Raw genomic sequence first — 20,509 nt, forward strand, 5'->3', positions numbered from 1 at the left:
CGAGGACAGAGAGCGCATGCATTTTGCATTGGGAATCGCCTCCCTTCGATTGGGCTGGACGTAGTCATTGAGCCTCTCAGTTTCCTCATCTGTAAAATGGGAACAACTCCTCACGGAGGGCTACAGTCATTAAATGAGACAAGATGTATAAAGCATCTGGCATGACGCCTGGCACCTTTTCTTCCTTCCTTTTGGGAAATGAATTCTCTAGTACTACAGAGTAGGCTTGCCAGGGTACCCCCCAAACTCACCCAGGCTGTGGGACATCAAAGGGCCCCAACGATTTACGCATATATGCACAGCCTGTTCCCTGTCCAACTTCCACAAATTCTTTAGGTCCTATTAGGCGCCTGCTGTGTGCAGGCACCCTGGTAGGATGGTAGGTGCAGGCGCCTGCTTGCTAGTAAGCCGCTCATCCTGTCTAAGCTCCAATGTCACCCTTCATCGGGGGATTCAGGACGGGGAAAGGCTGGTCAGGCCTGACACCTGGCCTGTCTTGCTCCCTACATGAGTGACTGTCAGGCCTCTTTCAGCCTCCTAGGCCAAGGGCAACCCCTGCGACCTCTGCAGCCAGTAGCGCAGGGGGGCAGCCTGGCCCCAGCTTCAACCTCCTTAACCAGGGGGCACATTTCTTATTCCTCGGGAGCTGGGAGACACCTTAAAATCATCTTGCTCCATTTGCCAAGTTCCATCCACATTCTTTCCTCCGACTCCTCTGGCAAAGGGGAACTACCTCTCCAGGCAAGTCATTTTCTGACTAGAAAGTACCTGCTGGAGGAAGCCCCGGGCATCGTCAAAGCCAACGGGGCAGGCCCAGGACCCTGGAAGCCAAAGACCCTGTGCCCTGGGATTCCCGCTCCCAGATATAAAGGACCCATGGCTCCTTCTTCCTGCAGAGGCAGGAAGAGAGGAGAAATCGGAGCTGCTGGAGAAGCCGGTTCTATTCTCGGGTGGGGACAGGAGGCTGAAGGGGGCGGAGCAGGGGAGAGGCGGGGCTTTCCTGCAAAACTGGGTCAAGATGGCCCCGGATTTGGGTAAGCAGGGCCTGCAAGGCTCTGAAGCAGCAGCTGTGGGCAGGAAGGAGGGGGGCGGGAACCAGCGCTGAAGGCTGGGGTCAAGTGGGGGAAAGGACTGGGATGGGGCAGAGGAATAAGGGTTCGGCCTCTCCCAGGAAATCAGTAGCACAGACCAACAGACAGGCGGGGAAGGAGGGCAGCCAGCGGGCTCCGCAGGCCCAGCAGCGCCCCCTGGAGGGCAGTGCAGCGTGGCCGCAGGGAGGGTTCCTAACGGACGCAGGGGAGGCGCAGGCCCGCCCTCCCGCCACGCGGCCCTAAGACCCAGGCAGGTCCAAGGCCGAGCTGACCGCGTGCGAGTCCGACGAGGGAGGGAGGAGGCGGCCGGGCGAGGCCCCGCACACGTGTGGGGCGCCGCTTTGTGAAGTGCCATTGTGTGCCCCGTGTGAGCGCGTGCCTCCCTCTCTGCGGCTGTTTGTGCCCAGCGTGCGGGCCTGCCAGCCGTTCCGTGGCGTCCAACGGACAAATGAGCGGCCCCATACACCGCCCCCAACACAAAACTGGTCATTTATTCGTGTTGTTAGGAGGCAAAAAAATGTACAGTTACAAGAATCGTTTTCCAAACAGAGGTTAAATATGAGCTGAAAAGTGTAAAAAAAGGAAGAGGAACATCACTTTACAAATCATTAAATTAAACAAACAGACCAACAGAAAACAAAACCCAAAGAACCAACCCCCCATGCTGAGTTCTCTCCTTGTGCAACTCTGCAAAATGAGAACAGAAAATGAGGTGGCCCATGGAGTCGGGGGCCCTCGGAAGGGGCAGGAGCTGGGAGCCAGCAAGGGGCAGGAGGGGCTGCCGGGTAGCCACGGAGGCTGGCCTCCTGCCCCTGCGGCCTGATGGTCTCTGGCACTTGGTCATGCCTCGTGGCGCTGCTGAGGCTGGGGGCAGACGCGGGCACCTCTGGAGGTTCCAGTCAGCCTGTGACATTCAAGCCCTACAGGGACCAGCCAGATCCGGAAGTGGAAACGAACAGGACATGGGGATGCAAGGGCCAGCCTTCACTTTCCTAATCTGAACCCGCCCCAAGCCAACCTCTGCATCTCATGCCTTCTTTCCAGACCGCCCCCCTCCCAGATCCTGAAGGGCCCCTGCAGCATCAAATGGTTGATTTTAGTCTTTGCTTAAATTAAAAAATTAAAATATATATACATATATATACTGTACACAGAGGACAATAACAGAAGAGTGTTGAAAAGGGCAGTGTAGGAGTGGGGCGCGGGAGAGAGGAGGGCAGGGGCTGTGGGGCCAGGGCTGTTAAGGGGCCGGAAGCAGGGTGGGGGAAGGGCAGAGGGAAGGGGGAGGGCGAGAGGTTAGGGGGCCAGAATGGGAGCAGTTTATTTTACAATAAAATCAGGAGTTCAAACCTCAGCAGAACAGGACTCTGGGATCCCCAGAGGGCCCCTCCCCACACCCAGTGAGGAGGAGCGGGCTTAGGGGGGACGGCAGGGTGGGCGGGGAGCTCGGCTTCGGGTTTGGATGACAGCAGGTCCCTGGTCCGAGGGGGATGGACCGCAGTCTCAGCTTCTCCGTGACTTTGAGTGTTGAATAAGCCACTGTAGGGTGATATCTGGGTGGGGGACAACAGAGAAGTTTATAGGCCTTCTAGTTCGTGCTGAGCCGACTGGGGGAAGTGGAGCAAACACCTTAAGGAGTGGCGTAAGCTCAGGGCTTCCAGAACTGCAACTAAGGGCACCAAAAGCCCAGAGCCATCAAGCTCCAAACAACCCCAGATGAGTGGCGGAGGCATCTGGGTGGCCCATGGGACGTCACAGCCAGGAGGGGCTGGGAATTGCCTGATCCAACCCTGCGACGTTACAGTGGGGGAAGCAAGGCCCAAGAAAGGGAGCGATTTGCCTAAGATCACACAACCAGTCAGGGCAGAGCTGGGTAATGCTCAGAATCTGAGCTTCCCCGATGCGCGTCCTACCCCAGGAGAACCATAGAGCTTGGGGCTTCAAGGAAAGCTGTGGAGTGAAAACCTTTGAGTCAACCGCACCAGAACACCCTCAAGTGCCTCTCGGCTCCTCCCCTTGCCCCGTGGCTATTCCCAGAACGCCAGCAACTCCCCCATACCCACGCGCACCAATGTTGTCCTTTTCTTTGCAGGAAATGGAGTAGCAGCAGATCTCTCGGTCCTGGATGGCAGAAAGATTCCTAGGGGGGAACCAGAGTAGAACCTGCTGAGGCTAGGACTGCCCAGGGGGTCTGGGGACTGGGGGCGCCCGAGTCCTTTACTTGCTCTGGAGCTGCAATGGGGAGGGCGAGGCTCCCGGAAAGGTGGGCTCTGCTGCCACCGTGTGGCGAATACTGAGAGCAGCCGCAAGCCGTCTCCCTCTCTGCCGCCTGGGGAATTTGGGGAGCAGGGAGGAAGGACAGAGAAGAGTAACCAAACTCACATTTTCTCAATCAGCTCCTTCTCATCCAGTGCTCCTGGAAGGTCTCGCTTGTTACCCAGGACTAAGACCTACAGAGGAGGACAGAGACGAGGTCCAGGGCAGCCGGGCCAGGTTGTCCGTTTCCACTCTCCACTCGGCAGTGCCTGGCCTTCCCCTGCCTCCTGCCCAGGCCCCAGTGACTTCCCAGCGGGCTCCCTTCCCTCCCACTCCATCGGGCTGCTGACCGGAATGCCCTGCAGCTGGGGTTTGTCCAACAGGTTGTGCAACTCGTTCTTAGAGGCCTCAATCTTCTCCTGGTCCGCGGCGTCCACCATGTATCTGTGGACAGCAGGGTGGGGACACGCAGGTTGACACTACAGGCTGAGAGGCAGGAAGAGAAGGACCTGCTGCTTGTGGGAGAAAACATCGTGTTTGGGCTTGGTCACCTCTGGATCTGTGGGCTACCTGGGCCTCCTCCAGTGCCTGCCATTATCCTGTTGTCCAAAGTCCCCTCTGGAAAAGCTGTCACACAGGGGTGAAGCTTTTGGCTCTTTAAGATTAGGTGAAAATCCCTCCCAAAGTGACCCTCTTAAGTCTTCATGGGAAGACTAGCTATGGATGAGTGTAAAAAGCAAAGGATGCCCAGAAGATTTTCTTGCAGCAAGATACTTTTAAAAAATGAGGTCGGGGAGCCTAGGCGGGTCAGTGGGCTGAGCAACGGACTTTGGCGCAGGTCATGATCTCTCAGTCTGTGAGTTCGAGCCCTGTGTTGGGCTCTCTGCTGACAGCTCGGAGCCTGGAGCTTCGGATTCTGTGTCTCCCTCTCTCTCTGACTCTGCCCCACTCACATTCTGTCTCTCTGTCTCTATCTCAAAAATAAACATTAAAAAAATTTTTTTTAATGAGATCAGAAACAATGGAAACGAAACAATCTTTTGTTTGGGCATATACCTGTAGATAAAATTATTATTATTATTTTTTAATGTTTTATTTATTTCTGAGAGAGAGACAGCATGAGCAGGGGAGGGTCAGAGAGAGAGGGAGACACAGAATCTGAAACAGGCTCCAGGCTATGAGCTAGCTGTCAGCACAGAGCCTGACGCGGGGCTCGAACCCACGAACCGCGAGATCATGACCTGAGCCGAAGTTGGACTCTTAACCGACTGAGCCACCCAGGCGCCCCTAAAATTATTTTTAAAAAGCAAGGGAATGAACCGTTTAAATCGCACAAAATTCAGGAGTGCGGTGACTCTAAGATTGGGGGGAGCAGGGAGACACAGGTACTTTCAGCTGGTTGATGCCCTGAAAAGGCAAAGGTTCTCAGATTGGCTGGGACGTGCCCAGAATGTTCTGCAGATAAGAAACACGCAGCACACAACGGAAAGGCAGGCTGTGTAGGGACAGCGAGTCGTGAACCCAGCACTATGATGGATCCAGTTCTGGGCCTGTGGCCCCTGCAGGTAGTGAGGTTGTGTGTGTGTGGGGGGGGTTTGGGGGAGCCAGGTGACGCTGAGTCCTGCCACCAGCCTGGCCCTGCACTTACACTATGGCACTCACTCCTCGGCAGTAGCGCTCCCACATGCTGCGGAATCGGGGCTGTCCCCCAATGTCCCAGAGCTGAGTGAGAAAGGGTGACATGGTCTCAGCAGCAAGCAGGCAATCAAACCCATCTTGGCTTCCAAGTCCCCCTCTCCGCTCCCCTCCCCCCTGCCCCTCCCCAGCCCAGGGACTCACTGGCTGTCCAGTCCTGTCTCTGCACCCCTCTGACCGCCTCAGGAGACTTGCGCTCTTTCCCCCACTATCCAAGCCTCCGCTTTCCTTCAGCGTCTCCTCCCACGGGTCACAGATGCCCTCCCCAACTCCTTCTGCGTGCCCGGCCCTGACATGCACACACGGGCTCTCCTGGGGCCCAAGCTGTGGCCAGAGTTTTGGCTCCCTGCCACTCACCTTGATGGTCACGTTCCCTTTGGTGATTTTGCGCATGTTGAAACCCACGGTGGGAATCATGTCCTCATTGAACTGTCCTGACTGGGGGGGAAGAGTCGGAGTTGGAAAAGGGGTAACAACCGATAGAACCCGGATGCGCCATCTCTGGCGGCCACAGCCACAAGGCTGCAAGAATGAAGCTTCTCAGGCACCTCTCTGCGGGGGGTGTGGGGCCATCTCCGGAGTGTCCCTTGGTTTCCGGTGGGATGGCCATAAACAACTCAGGCGTCCACCCGATTCCCGGGGCTCTCCTATGAACAAGAGGCCTGTCTTCTTCAGGCAAACTTCAAGTCTCTCAGCCCAGACTGAGAAAAAAATTCCTCCTAAAGTCTAACCTACATCTCTCTGGTGGAATAGGAGCCCCTTTACTGTATTTGTCTCCAGTGGAGCAGAAGAATTACCTCCTGACAAAAGAACTTCAAACAGGTCACGGTAAACAGTGAGGGGTGATCTCAAGGGGCGCCGGCAGATCTTCAAACTGGCAGAAAATATTTTGAGGGAAAGTAAATTGGCCACCCCACCATGCACTGCTCACCAAGTAATTTCTGGATTATCTGATGGTTCTGGTCTATTTGTATTACACTCCATTTGTTAGGATGGATAATCCACACTCTACACCCCCTGTTGACTTAGGTGTCTCCGCACTAGACTGAGAGCTTCTCGGGGAGGGACCCATGCCTCCATTAACAATATTAGCAAATGTTTGCTGCATAATTAGGAGTTGACTATAATTCCAAATTCTAATGATCTTCGTTTCTCCTCCCTCTAAACTGTTTCCCAAGATGTTTAGATTGCTCTAAACTAGCCCTAGCCCCAGGCCTGAAGTAAGGCCAGACCAAATTCGCTCCAAGGTCATTTCCATGTTCACATGTAGGACACTTTTGCTTATGACCCCCCCCTTGCCAGATGCAGAAGATGGGGCTTACTTAACCCTGAATCTGAGGGTGACAGCCTTGTCTCTGTACTGTGCCATTTTCTTCTACTAGGTGGTAGGAATAATTTACCTCAGGACATGTTAGAAAGTCAGGGGCTCTGACCCTTAGCCAAGGTGTTAGAGACGATTTCTTACTCAGAGTCTGTAGACCTGAATGAAGACTTCCTGAGGATCCATCCAAATCAGAGAGATTGATTCCCTTTTATCTGCAAGAATCACCCAAACTCATTCACCAAAATACTCTTGCAAGTGAGAACTGAGTCCTTATGACTGTGGCTCACGACAAGGTAGAGCAAGGTTTCCTAACCTGAGGCCACAGATGGGCTGCAGAGAGTCCCTGAACCCCCTGAAATTACACCCAATGTGCATGTACAAAATTTTTGTTTATATGGACACTTCCCAGGGGAAAGGGTCTCTATTTTTATCAGTTATCAAAAGGGTCCAAGAGCCCTAAAAGGTAGGAATCACTGAGGGAAAGGGAGCATGGAGACCCTTAACATATGTGGTTTCATTTCCAAACCCCAGCAAGGTGCCAGGGATGGGGTGGGGGCACCTGCCGCACTAAAGTTCACTCTTCCCCATCGGGGCTCCTGAAGAATATAAAGGTCTCAAGAAGAAAGCCCAGTTTTTGTTAATCATTCATCTAAGACACTTCAACCTCTCTGGGCCTCAAGGTTTCCTTCTGTGAAATGGGGAGAAGGGTTTTTGTTTCCTAGAGTCTGGCACATAAGGCTCACAAAGTGCTTGGAAATGGAAATGGTCTGGATAGCGCATGAGGAGCCATCTGGCATCTCTGGAAAGTAGAAGATTCACAGGCTCCCATATAAATGAAATGCCTGGCCTGGCAGAATGTGATTTCGGGCTAGGAGAACCTTCAGGAAACCAGGCTCCCCCAGCACCCAAATAGCCGGTTCAGCTATGAACTGAAGCTAGGTTGGAACAAGGTTCTGACTTCATTTCCCTGCTGATGCCTCCTGATCTCACAAACTTCTCATTCGAAGGTTGGAAGTAACCCCAAAGTCATGTGACCTAACCTCTTGTCTCAGACTTGAATACCCCCTGGCTCATTCCCTCTTGGGTGGACTCCAACTCTCTGAAAATTCTGCATAATGAGTCAAAAATCCATCTTCCTATAACGTCCATCCCTTGTTCCAAAGACTTGAGTACCCCAAGAAGAGTTCTTCCATAGGACAGTCTTTTACACTTTAAAATATTGAAAATAGCTGTCTCTTTTTCCCCTCAGGCAAAACATCTCCTGAGTTCTATATCACAACTTTTTGAGAGAAACTCAACGGAACACTTTTAGGTTTTTAGAAGAATTGTGAAGTCGCTATATAATTTTTTTCCAGTTCACATTAGCCTGCTGAGTAGTTAGACCCAGAAATTCAAATTTCTATGTACAGTCAGACCTCATAGAGTGAGCAGAAAAACCCAAATGGGAAAGAAACTGAGACAAACAGACTCCAAATGAGCAGGCAAAGGTGATTCAGAAAGTCAGCGGTGGGCATAGGAACAAAGGCCAGGGGGTCTCGATTCTTTATTTCTTTCTGAAAGATACTCTACCCAAGTGGTTATACCGAAGGGGGGCAGAAACGCCAGTGCAGGAGCCCTGGAGGGTCACAGAACACCAGTTCCCCTGGTGCTGAAACTCCCACTTGAGTCTACATGGGGTGGTTTTTCTTGGGAAGTCTCTTTAAAAAAATTTTTTTTATGTTTTATTTATTTCTAGGAGAGAGAGAGAGACACAGGGTGAGCAGGGGAGGGTCAGAGAGAGAGGGAGTCACAGACTGAAACAGGCTCCAGGCTCTGAGCTGGCAGTCAGCACAGAGCCCGACGCNATTTAAGTCAAATATCACCCTGGCTCAGTTCAAGCTCACTTCTTACGTGAAATGTCCTGGGCAGGGATCCTTTTGGAGGAAAATGGGCCTCTGTGGGCATGGCTCCTGGCTGGGAAATTTATTTATTTATTTTTTTATTTTTTTAAATTTTTAATGTTTTATTTGTTTCTAGGAGAGAGAGAGAGACAGTGTGAGCAGGGGAGGGTCAGAGAGAGAGGGAGTCACAGACTGAAACAGGCTCCAGGCCCTGAGCTGGCAGTCAGCACAGAGCCCGACGCGGGGCTCGAACCCACGAACCACGAGATCATGACCTAAGCGAAAGTCGGACGCTTAACCGACTAAGCCACCCAGGCGCCCCTTGGGAAGTCTCTTTAAAGGGAAGTTTTGCTTGCACTTTCTAGGATGGGTGAGCTGAGGTGGCAAGTTGAATATCAAACAGGGGAACGCATGGGCTAAGAGGGGGCGCAAATTCCCTGTACATCACCTAAACTCTGACCCGGCAGTGTAAACATGTGACTCTCGAGTTCTGTACCTGGGTCTGATCCTGTTTTGGGTATGATGCAGGTCTAGGGGAGGCCCTCCTGACCAGGAAATGGAACCCCCCTGGGTACCTGTGCATCTCTGCCAGGAGCGTGGCTTCCCTGGGGACTGGAGGTGACACCCAGGCTGAGCCACTGGAGCAGCAGCAAGAGTGTTGCTCCTGTTGGCCTTGAGCTGAGACCTCTCCCAGATTGAAATGCCTAGAAGCCAAGCCACCCCAGCCTGCAGGATCAGAGTCCAGGCCTTATGTTCATGCCCAAGGAGCCCAAGAGCCCAAGTCAATGCCAAATCTAACCAGGGGCCAAACTCTCAGACAGGAGCCCAGGGGCACAGGTTGGCTAGGAAGCCATCATGCCAAAAAACCCAGCAGGGGCCCGAAGGTCCTGCCCTGTTACGTGAGGGGCCAGTAACCACTGGGTGGAGAAAGGGGCAGAGGCCATTTGCAAAACATGTTTGGAAAAGGAAGCCAGTGCCTGACTATGTGACCATGGGGTACCCGCAGCTCCAGGCTCCAGCCTTCCTTCTGCCCTCCTGCTTCCGGGATGCTCCTTCTGGGATGCTGAGAGCCATCAGGGGGCCCTCTTCTTCCAGGATGGGCAACCACACAGAGAGGTACCTAGGCGGACTGGCCATACTTTTTTGCTAACCTACAACATTGGCATTTTGGGTCAGTGTGTGGCCAATCCACAGTTCTCAGAAGCCCCGGTCCCGGGACTGGGCTCCGCCTGGGACAACCCCAGCACCTGCCCCAAGCGACCCTCAGCCCGACACGCCCCGTCCAGCCAAGCTCTTTAATGCAGGCCGCAGCCATTACTGCAGCCTCAGCTCACACACCCATGGAGCTCATCTTCCCTTTTCGTGAGACAGATTTTAACTCCTTCCCCACCACTCCCTGGCGCTGACAGACTTACAATTGCCCACCTCGTCTCGACTCTCCCAAGCCCTCAGAGCCACTGCCTCCCGTGTCCCTAAGTGGGCAGTGCCCCTCCAACTCATCCTCTGGTCTGGGGCACCCCCTGCTGTAACTTCTGAGCCAGGCGGAGTCTCCAAACTCCCTTTATGATGCCATCCTCCCTGGACCCCCAGCTAAGACGCGGCGGGTTCCTGGAGAGGAGGAGTCTGGGCTGGTGCCAAGGGCCTCAGCTGATGCCACTACCCCCAGGGGACACCTCCCCTCCCCCTCAACAGCGCCGGGGCTTCCCCTTCCGGCAGAGAGGGGTTAAAGCCTCGGGGTGGGGCTGGACTTGCCCAGGCCCCCTCCCCAAGCCGCGCCGGCCGCCCGGTCCCGCGACCCTCCGTACGCTGGGCGGGAAGGCCCGGGCACTTTCGCCCCGTCATGCCCCCTTGCGCGGGGACCGGAGGGAGCCTGTCTCTGCAGGCGGCGGATCCCTCCTGCCTCGTGATCCCCTGGGGCCGCCAGTCCCGGGGCCCCAGCCGATGTCCTCGTCCCCCTTCTCCCGCCCCCAGCCGTGCCATCCCGGCCCGGGCGGGACAGCGGGTCGCGCGCCACCCGGGTCTCCCACCGGCCGTGCTAGGCCCCAAGCGCTCGGGCCCGCTCCTCCCCCGCCCGGCGCCCGGCGGTGCCCGGCCATGCCAGGCGGCGACCCCGGCTCACCAGGGCGCGGCGCAGGCCGACACAGGCCCGACCCTGGGCCGGCGCCCCGGGCCCGCGCCCCGCGCCCCCGTACCGCGATCACGTTGACGAAGGTGGTCTTGCCCGAGTACTGCAGCCCGACCAGCGTGAGCTCCATCTCCTCCTTCCAGAACAGGGCCTTGAACCAGTCCAGCAGCTTGTTGAACAAAGCGATCATGGTCGCTGCGGCCGGCCCCGCCCGGTGCCGGCTGCCCGCCGCCCCTCGCTGCCCTCGCGCTGCGGCCCGGAGCGGCCCCTCCCCGGTGCGGCCCGGGTCCCGCGGCTCGGTGCGGGCGGAGGCTGGAGCGCAGCGGCCGACGACTCGCTGCCCCCGGATCCGCTCGCCGATGGGTGTGGCTTCGGCGCCCTCCTCCTCCGCCGCCGCCGCCGCCGCCGCCCTCCCGCGCCGCCGCTGCCGGGCCGTGTCCGGCTCGCACCCGAGCGCGCGCCCCTCCCTCGCCCCTAGCGGGGCCCGCGGGTGGGGTGCGTGGGGAGCCCGCGAGCCTCCGGGATACGGCCTGCGCCTGCTGGCGTCCGAGGGCACTGGGAAAAGAGTGCTCCTTTTAGGACTTCCCCTTCCCGGGCTGTGGCGCCCTGGCTGGCACCCCTTTCCTTCTTAAAGGGTGGTGGGCCCGAGGTGCGTGGGGTCCCCGTTAATCAGGGTGGAGAAGGATGCTTCACCCACTTCCCAGGACCCGGAGATGAGCGCTCTATGAAAGGGAGAGAAATGGAGGCTTTTTGTTCCCTGAATCCTTGCCTCTGAACACCTCTGGGGAAAGAGTCTTAGGCTTTCAGAACCTAACCAGCAGAGAGTAACAGCAAGCAACCGTGTTTGGCTGTTTTACTACTCCATCTTGTTTTGTTAACCACAGTTTACCTGAACTGCGTGTTTAGGAAGCCTCTGGTCCAAGAGTGAAACAGCTGTTTGAGGCTGATGCCGATTTTCACGAGTATCACCATAATTCATAGATAAAATCCTGCCGGGGTGGGTGGGTGGGGCCAGTGAGGAAGATCTGCAGCGGATGAAAAAGTTGGCCTGTTTTGGTAAAAGCCAAAGTTTTCTTGGGGAAGGAGGATTGGCGGTGGGAGGTGGAGGGCGGGCCGGCATGCCTCCCTAGCCCCAGCGCTGCTCAGCCTTGGGGCTGGCTATTCCCCAGTCTTTCCAGGCTTCAGGGCAGCTGCCCACCTAGGATGAATGCCCCTTAGTATTGGGTTTTCAGACACACACCCATGTAGTCTCCTGTTCTATTTCAAGGTGCAGAAACTGTCAACTTAAAGCACATCTGTCAAACATACCCAAGATGACCAAATGATCAAAAATACTTGCTGAAGTGAATGGATCACAGAGTATCATCTTTCTAGCTTCTGCCCTTCATAGGTCCCTGTCCAGCTCTTAAGGTGCACCTCTGTCCTATTTCCCAAACTGACTACAAGGTCACTTTGTTTGATGTGTCTCAAGAAGTTGCTAGAAAAGTGCATATCCTGGGAGAGGTATCTGCAGCCTACTCCTGGTCTACAGAGTCTTAATCTATTGCTATAAAGAGGTTCCAGAGGCCTGAGAAAAAGAAGGAATGAATCAGTCATCCAAGAAGTCTTTATTCTCCCACTTGGTTCCTCTTCCAAAACTGTACACTCTAAGTTCTAGAATGGGGTTGGGGCCACAGTGCCAGGGCAGGGAGGCTGTGGGTCGATGGCCACCCACTTGCTTCCCTCCTGGTTGAGTCTACGCCCAGGGCGGGATCAGGCACTTGAGAGCTCTGTCCCCTCCTTTACGGGCACAGGCTGTGAGTGCCTCCCAAAGGACTTAGGAGAGGTGTGGGTGCAGGTGAGCCCGTTCCCGGGGCGGTAAGGAAGGAGGAATTCCGTTGTGAGACCAAGCAGAAGTGTTAAGAAAATTAACCTCAATTTCAACGTTGCCATGTGCTTCAGAAGAGATATCGTGAATAAGGAGGCCCAGCTGCTCTTCAGGGTCCGGCTTGTTGGGGTGGGGGGGGTTCCACAGAAAGCTCGCATCAGCCAAGGCAGACCCCAGGGGCTCGGTGCCCAGAGAGATGGTGTCTTTCTTCATCCCCACAGGCAGCCCATGTTGGATTCAAGGACAAAGTCTCTGGATACCTTCCTGGGGAGTGTAGGTGAGCCCTGAGATAGATCTTGGGTGCCCTGGAAATTGTATGGGTCCTGAGGTGATGAAAGAGGTTAGCTCTCTGGAAGAGTTTATGAAGGTCCCAACTCTGCGGTCCCAGCCTGATGCCCCAGGTCTGTGTGCGGTGCTTTTCCCAGATGGTTCACGGAAACAGCCAGGCTCTCCAGCTGTCCTCTGCAAATGCAGGGGGTGGATGGTGGAGGACAGGGGGCTGGTTTTCTAAGATCAGGCCAAGCTCCTTGTTTCCTCCTTGCCCTTCATTCTTTTGCACCTCCTGGTACTCAGGGTATCTTCTGAGGTCATGAAGGGAAGACAGAAAATGCTGGGCCTCCCTAGGGAGTAGCTGGCAATGATAGAGGCAGGGGCAGCCCTCTGGGCCTCTGAGGGGTCACCACACTTTTCTTCCTCCAAAGGTTTCAATGCCTGGCCTGGTCACCTCTGTAGCCCGGTCCCAGGACATACGTGTCCTTATTCTCTTTGGCGGGTGTCCAGCCATCACAGATGTGGGGTAAGGAAGCAGAAAGTCACTGCTGGGATGTTGAGAACTTGGCCACAGTCATGACCAGACATTTCCTGGCTCCTGCATCTGGCTGGTTCTTGGGTAGGGCCCAGGCGGAAGATGATCTTGGGATCACTCTCTTGGCAGCCCCAGGAAGGGGATCCAGCTAGAGTGGCTTCTAGGAGCTTCTCTGATTACTTTTTCCTGTGGCAGCAAAGCACTTAATGTCCATGTCATAGACGGAGAGATGAAGCTCACAGAGCCCTTTAAGAAAAAACGGAACACTGGTCCTTTCTCAACTCTCTCATAAATGCCAGTTCCCAGCTTGAAGTTCAGAGAGACACGGAAGGTCCCCTCAAGTGTCCATTTGGGGCTATTAGAGGAAGTGGAAGAGTGGCCAGCTGTAAAGACCTGGAGTCTGGTCCCCGTTCTTGCTGATGCAACTTCCTGTGACTGCAGGTGCCCGCTGAAGGGGCAACCCTTCCCCATGCCCACCCAGGGGACCCCTCAGATCACAAGACCCACTTTCCCCAGAACCACCTGCCCAGGCGTGGGGGAATTTGGCGTCTGGGCTGGTGGAGGGTGCCAGGGGTCAGGGGCAGGGCTCCTCTGGCAGCTGGGCTGCATACAGGGCCAGGGTGTGGTGCAGAAACTGGTATTGCTCCGTGGTCTGGATCATTCCACCCCTGCAAGGAGAATACGCAGCCACCATGAGCAAAGGAGGGCAAGTCGAGCATCTCTCTAGTTCTGTAGGGAGAGTCTCCCAAAGAACCCGTCAGCCCCTTTACATATGTTCATCCTTCGGGTTTTCTACTCCTTTCTGCTGCCCTTCAGACCTTCCCCAAGAGGAAAGCCCCTCTGCCCCTTGCTCAGGCCTGAGCCCCATTGCTGGCTGTGCCGAGGAGGAGACAGCCCACACTGGGACTTGTCCCTCTCTGACCCATCTGCTCCTGGGGCAGCACCAATCCCCGGATTCCTCAGGCCAGGCCAGGAATATTCCTGAGCCTCCAGGTTTCCTCCTCCCTGTCTTAAAAGTAAAAATAATAATTCTATAAATTTATACAGTAAGTTCTCCTGTTTGGAAAACATGTTCACAATGCATTAACTCATTCCTTAAAGCAGCTCTCTGACGAAGGAGCCATCATTTCTCTCGATAAAGAAATGGGGGCCCGGAGAAATACAGTGATGGCTCAGTGAGATGCAAGTCAGAATTTGCACCCCGGTTCTCTGTCTCCAGATCCAGAGGGCTTCTGTACATTATCTGTGCCGGCCTAGTACCTAGAACCAACCATACCCCAACCCTCCGCCTTTCCCTGAGCAGGGGATTTGGAAAAACAAAAACAAAACTGAAAAAGATATAAGGCTCAGATCTCCACAGATTGGCATATTTAATTCTAGGCCCCCAAGCTAAAATTTTAGAGATGCTTTCCTGGGTGTTAGTTGCACCAGAAACCGCTCTTTAAGCAATGGGCCCTTTGCCTTTCTGGAAGGAAGTGCTTGATGGCGATGTGCCTCTAAGTGCCCTGGTGCCCAGGAAGCACTGATGCCACTCCTTCATGTCTTTGGTCCTATTTACATCCATAGACCCACCTGTCCAGCCGAAGTTGGCACACGATACCAAGAATGTCCACTTCCCCTCGGGCCTTCAGCTGTTGACAGCCAATTCGGGTGGCGATGAAGCAGCCAGTCCGGCCAATCCCTGCACTGGGTGCAGCCAGGGAGGGGAGAGGAAGGTCACAGAGGACATGGGGGCCAGGTGAGTGGAAACTAGGAGGGCCAGGCCTCAAACTACAGAGAAAGCCATAAGGACGTAGGACACTCTATTTTGGGGCTGGGGACATGAAGATGGAGGAAGGTAGCAATACCTTCACAACTGAGAGTTGGCACTGGGGCAGTTGAGACTTCTTCCAGCCTCACCACAGACCTATCCCAGGTCACCCTCCGGCCCCGGTGGACATTGTGATGAGCTCTTTTCTGCTTAGCAACAGGCATGGTTTCTAACTCTCCGTGCTCCCGCTGGGCTTGCTGAGCCCTTGAGTCCTCCTTATCTGACCAGGACACCATCTCCACAGCTGCTGACACTCAACCCCCTTTCCCACCTTGGGTCCCTCCCACAGCTGTCCCCTCTACTCTGCTGCGTCTTGCCCTTTATTTCAAAACCTTTTTAAGATTCCCAGTCTTTGGGAAGACTTCTTATCTGAAGCCCTGATAGAAGCCACTCATGACCTCCCAGGCACCATGTCCAGGTGCCCCCCTGTGGGGAAGAGGCTCATGGGCCCCCTCTGTCTATACTTGTGCCAGTATGTTCTATTCAGGGTATGCACTCCCAAAAGGTTACCTTATTGTAAGCTTGTCTCTCGTGTTACTCCCCTCCCCACCTCAATCCGATTCTTACTCTGTAGCCAAAGCATTCCTTTAAAATTTTTTTAAATGTTTATTTTTAAGAGAGAGAGACAGAGCACGAGTGGGAAAAGGACAGAGAGAGAGGGGGACACAGAATTCTAAGCAGGTTCTAGGCTCTGAGCTGTCAGTGCAGAGCCCGAGGCAGGGTTGGAACCCATGAACTGTGAGTTCATGACCTGAGCCAAAGATGAACACCCAACCGCCTTAGCTACCAGGAGCCCCATTATTAAAAAAAAAAATTTTTTTTTTGAATGTTTCAAAGCATTCCTTTTAAATGGCAAGTCCAAGTTTCTTAGTCAGTCCTACGAGGCCCTTTGTGATCTGGCCTTCCAGACTTCTCTCTCATCGCTCTTCCTTTCCCCCACATGACCTCTGAGCTCCCATCTTCTAACTCTGCTCCCAGCAATATGTCCATTTAAAAACTTCATCTCAGGGGGTGCCTGGGTGTCTTAGTCGGTTGAGCATCAAACTCTTGATTTCAGCTCTGGTCATGATCCAAGGGCATGGGATCGAGCCCTATGTAGGGCTGCTTGCTGAGTGTGAAGCCTCCCTCCCTCTGCTCCTCTCCCCTGTTTGTGCTCTCTCTCTCTCTCTCTCTCTCAAAAGAAAATTCATCTCAGAGCTTTTGCACATGCTGTTCATCTGCCTGGAATGCTTCCTCTTTCCATTCTTCATTTGAATTCGCCTTTCAGATTTTAGCTTAGTTTAGATGTCCTTTCTCCTAGAAAGCCTTCTGTGGCCTAAGTTTGGGATGGGCAACTCCGTTCTGTGCTCCCACACACCTCCCACTGTGCCATGCTTAATCATTTGATCTGCTCTCTTTCCCACCAGACTATAAATTCTCTCCCAGTCAGGGGAGAATCCAAGCTGTCTCCTTAGCATCCAACACTGTGCCTGACAGTAACTGGTTTTCAATAAATAGTCATTGAATAAATGAGTTTCTCAAGCACATGGGTGGCTCAGTCGGTTAAGTGTCTGACCTCAGCTCAAGTCATGATCTTACAGTTTGTGAGTTCAAGCCCCGCGTCGGGCTCTGTGCTGACAGCTCAGAGCTTGGAGCCTGCTTCAGATTCTGTGTCTCCCGCTGTCTGTATCTCCCCTGCTCACACTCTGTATTTTCCTCTCTCTCAAAAATAAAACATTAAAAATTTTTTTTAATTAAAAAATAAATGAGTTTCTCAACACTGGGGACCCTGTTTATTTCCTTCTCCAGAAGACTGGGACGTATTCTGATATTCTGTCCCCTCTCTGGCTTGTACCTGAATGTCCAGCCCAGATGGCCGGATTCTGCATGAAGGAGAGAATAAGAACAGAGCACTTGCTGAATAACCTAGAGATTCCCATCCACGTAAGAATTGGCCTTTCCAGTGCTGTCCTTCTTAGACTGCTTCCAAGGAGAGACCCAATGGCAGGAAAGGAACCCCTGCTCATAGGCTGCTGGGGAGGGCGAGGCCACATACCTGCAGTGGACCACGATGGGCCCAGTGTTGGCAGCTGTCTCGGGGCTTTCCTCCACCTCGGCCACCAGGCGCAGCAGGGGTCCAGCCGATTCTGGGGTCTGGTGGTCAGGCCAGGCCGAGAAGAGGACATGCTTCACTACCCGGCACTCCTCCTGGTGCTGGCATAGGAACAAGGCATGAGAACCAAGGTCAGGGTAGGGGGCGCTGGCAGCCTTCTGGTACCAGAGGAGGGCAAGGGCTAGAATTCTTCCCTGGGGCAGTCATGGGCCCCAAGCAGGCAAGGCCAGCCCTTCTCTGGCTCATTATACTCCACCATTCCCTCCTTTGAAATGCTGGAGAAGGGGGAAGCATTGAAATGGGAGAGGGGGAAGACCCAAGTTTAAGTCCTGGCTCTGCTTCTAATGAGCGTATGATTTCGGGCAAGTCCCTTAACTTCATTTACTTAGAAAAAGGAGACAGTGATATCTTATTTGTTTCCTTCTCAGGATGCTTGGAGGATAAGGAGTTAGGAGAGAAATGCTTTGAAAAGTATAACATGCTATATGATAATAGGAGGCATTTTAAAGCACCTCACGTGTGTTATTACACATCTCTCTGGATTTCCTGTGGTCAGCATGACTCTGGGACCCCACCTCTCCTCTCCTGAGCTATTGATGGATGGATGGGCCTTCCTGGTGGTTTCTGCTTGGCTTGTTGGCCTTGCCTTATTAGACTAGGGAAGTGCTCATGTTCTCTTTCTTCTTGCTTCAGTTCTTCTCCTAGATGGGTGTTCAAGGATGAATAAACCCTTGGATCCCAGTAAAGGTCAGGCCCGACTTCCAGTGAGGCTGGAGACAGACAGACTTCCCTGTACCTGGATGGTGAGCCACCGCACAGTGTATTCTGGACACTCTTTTGTGTCTTGGATGCGGATTCGGAAGGGTCCATAGGTTTCCTCTTCTGTGGGCCAGTAGTGGACACATTTCTAGGAGGGAGGGAGCTGGGAGTCAGAAGGGGGAAGTGTCTATCAGCTGGAGCAGGGGCCAGGACAGCAGAGAGGGGAGTGGGGTCCCCTCCCCATTTCTCTCCCCCATCGGAGGGGCTCCGCACTGCCCTGAGTCAGCAGGTGAGGTGCTGGGCTCTCCTGAAGGTGAAGTGCTTACCCAATTCCCCATTCTGGCTGTGGATAGGCTCGATGGTGTATAGCTCAGGAACTTTTCTGAGAAGTTCAAGCTGGGCTTGGCTATAGGTACTGTCAGATTCCAGGGGAGCCCCTAGTCCCAAGCTGCCCTGAGTAGGGGCAGGTGGTATGGGGTGAGAGGTAGCCCTTTCTGGGTTCATTAAGGACTGTGACTCCACCTCCTACCTCCTTGCCCTCTCGGAGCTGAGTGAGCATGACAATGAGTGACACTTCTTCCTGCCACACCATCTCCCAGAAGTCCGATACAGTGTTGGGCATGGGGCCCTGGGTCGCAATGTAGACCTTCTCCTGACCGTCATAGCCCTGGGGAGGTGGATGCACAAAAGGAAGGGGGGAGCAGTGAGAGGAGACCCCCAGGGAACTCCTGGAATCTGGGGGCCCTGGAGTCAGGCTGAAGCCACTGAATGTGCACACACAGACATACATGTGCATGCTGGAAACCTCGCGGTGGAAAGGACACAGGTTCTGGAGGGAGGAACACGCGGGTTCAAATCCCCGTTCTGCTGCTTACTAGCTATGCCACCACAAGCAGGTTACCTAGCTTCTGTAAGTCTCCGCTTTCTCATCTGTAAGTTAGGCAATAACAGCTATCTTGCAGGAATGTAGCACAGATTGCATTCAACAAATCATATTGAGGGTCTAGCACTATCAGGTCCTTTGTAGATGTTTGTTCCCTTCCTCTCCTATTGCATTCTACTAGCACAAAATTAAAACAAAAACAGAAACAAAAACGGTGTCCAACCTTGGTTGAGTGAATGTTTCACTTTTACTATTTCTTTTATACATTTAGTAGCAAGACGTGGCACACTCTTGCTAGCCCTTTTCTCTCCCCTTCAGAATCTCAGCCTCTCAAGATAATGAAATCCAGGTCACTAAGTTTCTGTTTGCGAATGGGAGATTTGCAGAGTCCCCAGTTAACAGCTTTCAATCTCTTGGCCAAATCTGATCTCTGTCCTAGCCACTTTGAGCCACTAGAGGGCGCTATTTTTTTAATAGCTACTCGGGGCCAGTAGAGGTGGGAAGCTGGGGTAGAGAGGCCCACCTTGCCTCCCTGGTTCCTATAGTTTGATGTTAAACCATTTCCACAAGGGAGGGGCTGTTTTGGGAGCAGTTAAGGCTAGAGAGACAGAAAAGGGAGGCAGCTGAGAGCTATTTGTGCTAGCACCTTCCATGCAGACCTAAGTGCGAGGAGCCCTGGGACTACGAGGGAGTGGGTTCAACAAGGCAACTTCCTCCGTGTGTAGAGGGTTGGCTGGGATGACGTGATAACGTGCGCGTTAAGGAGATTTGGTGGTTTCTTCTTTTCAGCCCAACATCTGCTGTTTTCTCGGTTGGTGTCTTGGGGCCTCTTTGGTGTCTGTCCCAGCTTGGTGGGGCCATGGCAGTAGTGGTTTGGGACCCCAGTTGGACGATATTCTCTGGGGATGCCTTCAAACACAGCGCACCCCCAACCCAGACCTGGCTAGGCCACTCACTCGGATATAGTTGGCGTTGATGTAGTCTCCGTCTTCTTGGCTCTGTGCCCGGCCTAGACAGACGCGGCTCTGGGGATCTAGGAAGTAAAAGTCAGCAGAGGTCAGAGGTCAAAAGGGGCCAACTAAGGCGTACTCCGACAGGGTCAGGCAGAGGTGAGTTCCCATGCAAATCACAGTACTTTGTGTGTAGCAGGTGGCCAGGGACCCCCCAAATTACTTTATATGCAGACAGTAAAGAGCCACACAGAATGGTTCTGAGCAGTAGAGTGACGTGTTCAAAGGAATAACTGGGGAAGTTTCACTGGGTTTAGGACGGCTGAGGAAGGAGTTGAAGCAGCAGAAACCTAATGGGCAGATATTGGAATATTCTAGCCTTGAAGTCAGTAAGAGGACGGAGCACGATCCTGCCAAGAAGGCAAGGGAGGAAAAAGGGATGTCATGGAAGAAGAGTCTTTTCCTTTCTTTCTTTTTGAATTTATTTTAGAGAGAGAAAGCGTGAGTTGGGGAGAAGGGCAGGAGAGAGAGAGAGAGAAAGAGAGAGAGAATCTTAAGCAGATTCCATGCTCAGTGCTGAGCCCATCCAGAGGCTCGATCCCACCACCCTGGGAATCATGACTGGAGCCGAAATCAAGAGTCAGACGCTCAACTGGCTGAGCCCCACAGGCGCCCCAGGAAGTTTTTTTCTGATGGTGAATATGAGATTTGGATGAGTGACTTGCCTAAAATCCCGCAGTGGTGAAGTGGGACCAAAACTCGGGTTTCATTCTGCCACTGGGCGTGTCAGACTCTCCCTTGAAGCGGGAGGGCTTTCTCCAAATCCAATCCAAGCCAGGATGAAGAAGTTAGCTTGTAAGGAAAGGAGACTAGCTCTCCCAGGGCTGGCCTGGTTCTGGACAGAGGGGAATTGCAAGCAGAGGGAACTCTCCCCTTTCTCCTGGCCCCGGGGGGGGGGGGGGGGGGGGGGGG

At 53.8% G+C, this 20,509-nt stretch overlaps 2 protein-coding genes across 5 annotated transcripts in view; both read right to left on the reverse strand.

Moving 5' to 3' along the window:
* Positions 1 to 1,561: 1,561 nt before the first annotated feature.
* On the reverse strand, positions 1,562 to 10,731 carry ARL8A (ADP ribosylation factor like GTPase 8A). Of its 3 annotated transcripts, none has more exons than XM_039227601.1 (7): positions 10,439 to 10,731; positions 5,400 to 5,480; positions 4,996 to 5,069; positions 3,698 to 3,791; positions 3,474 to 3,541; positions 3,161 to 3,254; positions 1,562 to 2,644 (listed from the first exon to the last, which is right to left on the reverse strand). In XM_039227601.1, exons 1-7 carry the CDS (start codon positions 10,559 to 10,561, stop codon positions 2,417 to 2,419), a joined length of 762 nt encoding a protein of 253 aa, XP_039083532.1. In that variant the 5' UTR covers positions 10,562 to 10,731; the 3' UTR covers positions 1,562 to 2,416. The 3 variants fall into 3 exon arrangements, with proteins under 3 accessions (XP_039083532.1, XP_039083533.1, XP_039083534.1); XM_039227602.1 differs by lacking the exon at positions 10,439 to 10,731 and adding an exon at positions 9,662 to 9,841; XM_039227603.1 differs by having other exon boundaries at positions 2,504 to 2,644; positions 3,161 to 3,231; positions 10,439 to 10,727.
* Positions 10,732 to 11,958: 1,227 nt separating this feature from the next.
* Positions 11,959 to 20,509, reverse strand: part of PTPN7 (protein tyrosine phosphatase non-receptor type 7) — an 11,823-nt gene continuing 3,272 nt past the window's right edge. For both annotated transcript variants that reach the window (XM_039227412.1, XM_039227411.1), the window contains exons 5-10: positions 19,544 to 19,620; positions 18,234 to 18,371; positions 17,742 to 17,852; positions 16,889 to 17,046; positions 14,616 to 14,729; positions 11,959 to 13,711 (exon numbers count right to left, since the gene is read on the reverse strand). In XM_039227412.1, coding sequence (XP_039083343.1) covers positions 13,618 to 13,711; positions 14,616 to 14,729; positions 16,889 to 17,046; positions 17,742 to 17,852; positions 18,234 to 18,371; positions 19,544 to 19,620 — 692 coding nt within the window. In that variant the 3' untranslated portion in view covers positions 11,959 to 13,617. The remainder of the gene's footprint in view (positions 13,712 to 14,615; positions 14,730 to 16,888; positions 17,047 to 17,741; positions 17,853 to 18,233; positions 18,372 to 19,543; positions 19,621 to 20,509) is intronic.

The sequence above is a fragment of the Hyaena hyaena genome, unplaced genomic scaffold (genome assembly GCF_003009895.1).
Source record: "Hyaena hyaena isolate Hyena2069 unplaced genomic scaffold, ASM300989v1 scaffold_28, whole genome shotgun sequence".
NCBI classification, from domain to species: domain Eukaryota; kingdom Metazoa; phylum Chordata; class Mammalia; order Carnivora; family Hyaenidae; genus Hyaena; species Hyaena hyaena.

Bases quoted from the DNA above. Each gene is read 5' to 3' on its own strand.
- ARL8A (XM_039227601.1), bottom strand. From the start codon at position 10,561: ATGATCGCTTTGTTCAACAAGCTGCTGGACTGGTTCAAGGCCCTGTTC. The intron at 3,792-4,995 runs GTAAGTGCAGGG...TGCTGTCCACAG, and splicing joins CGAGGAGTGAGTGCCATAGT to ATACATGGTGGACGCCGCGG. The intron at 3,255-3,473 runs GTGAGTTTGGTT...TAGCCTCAGCAG, and splicing joins AAGGAGCTGATTGAGAAAAT to GTTCTACTCTGGTTCCCCCC.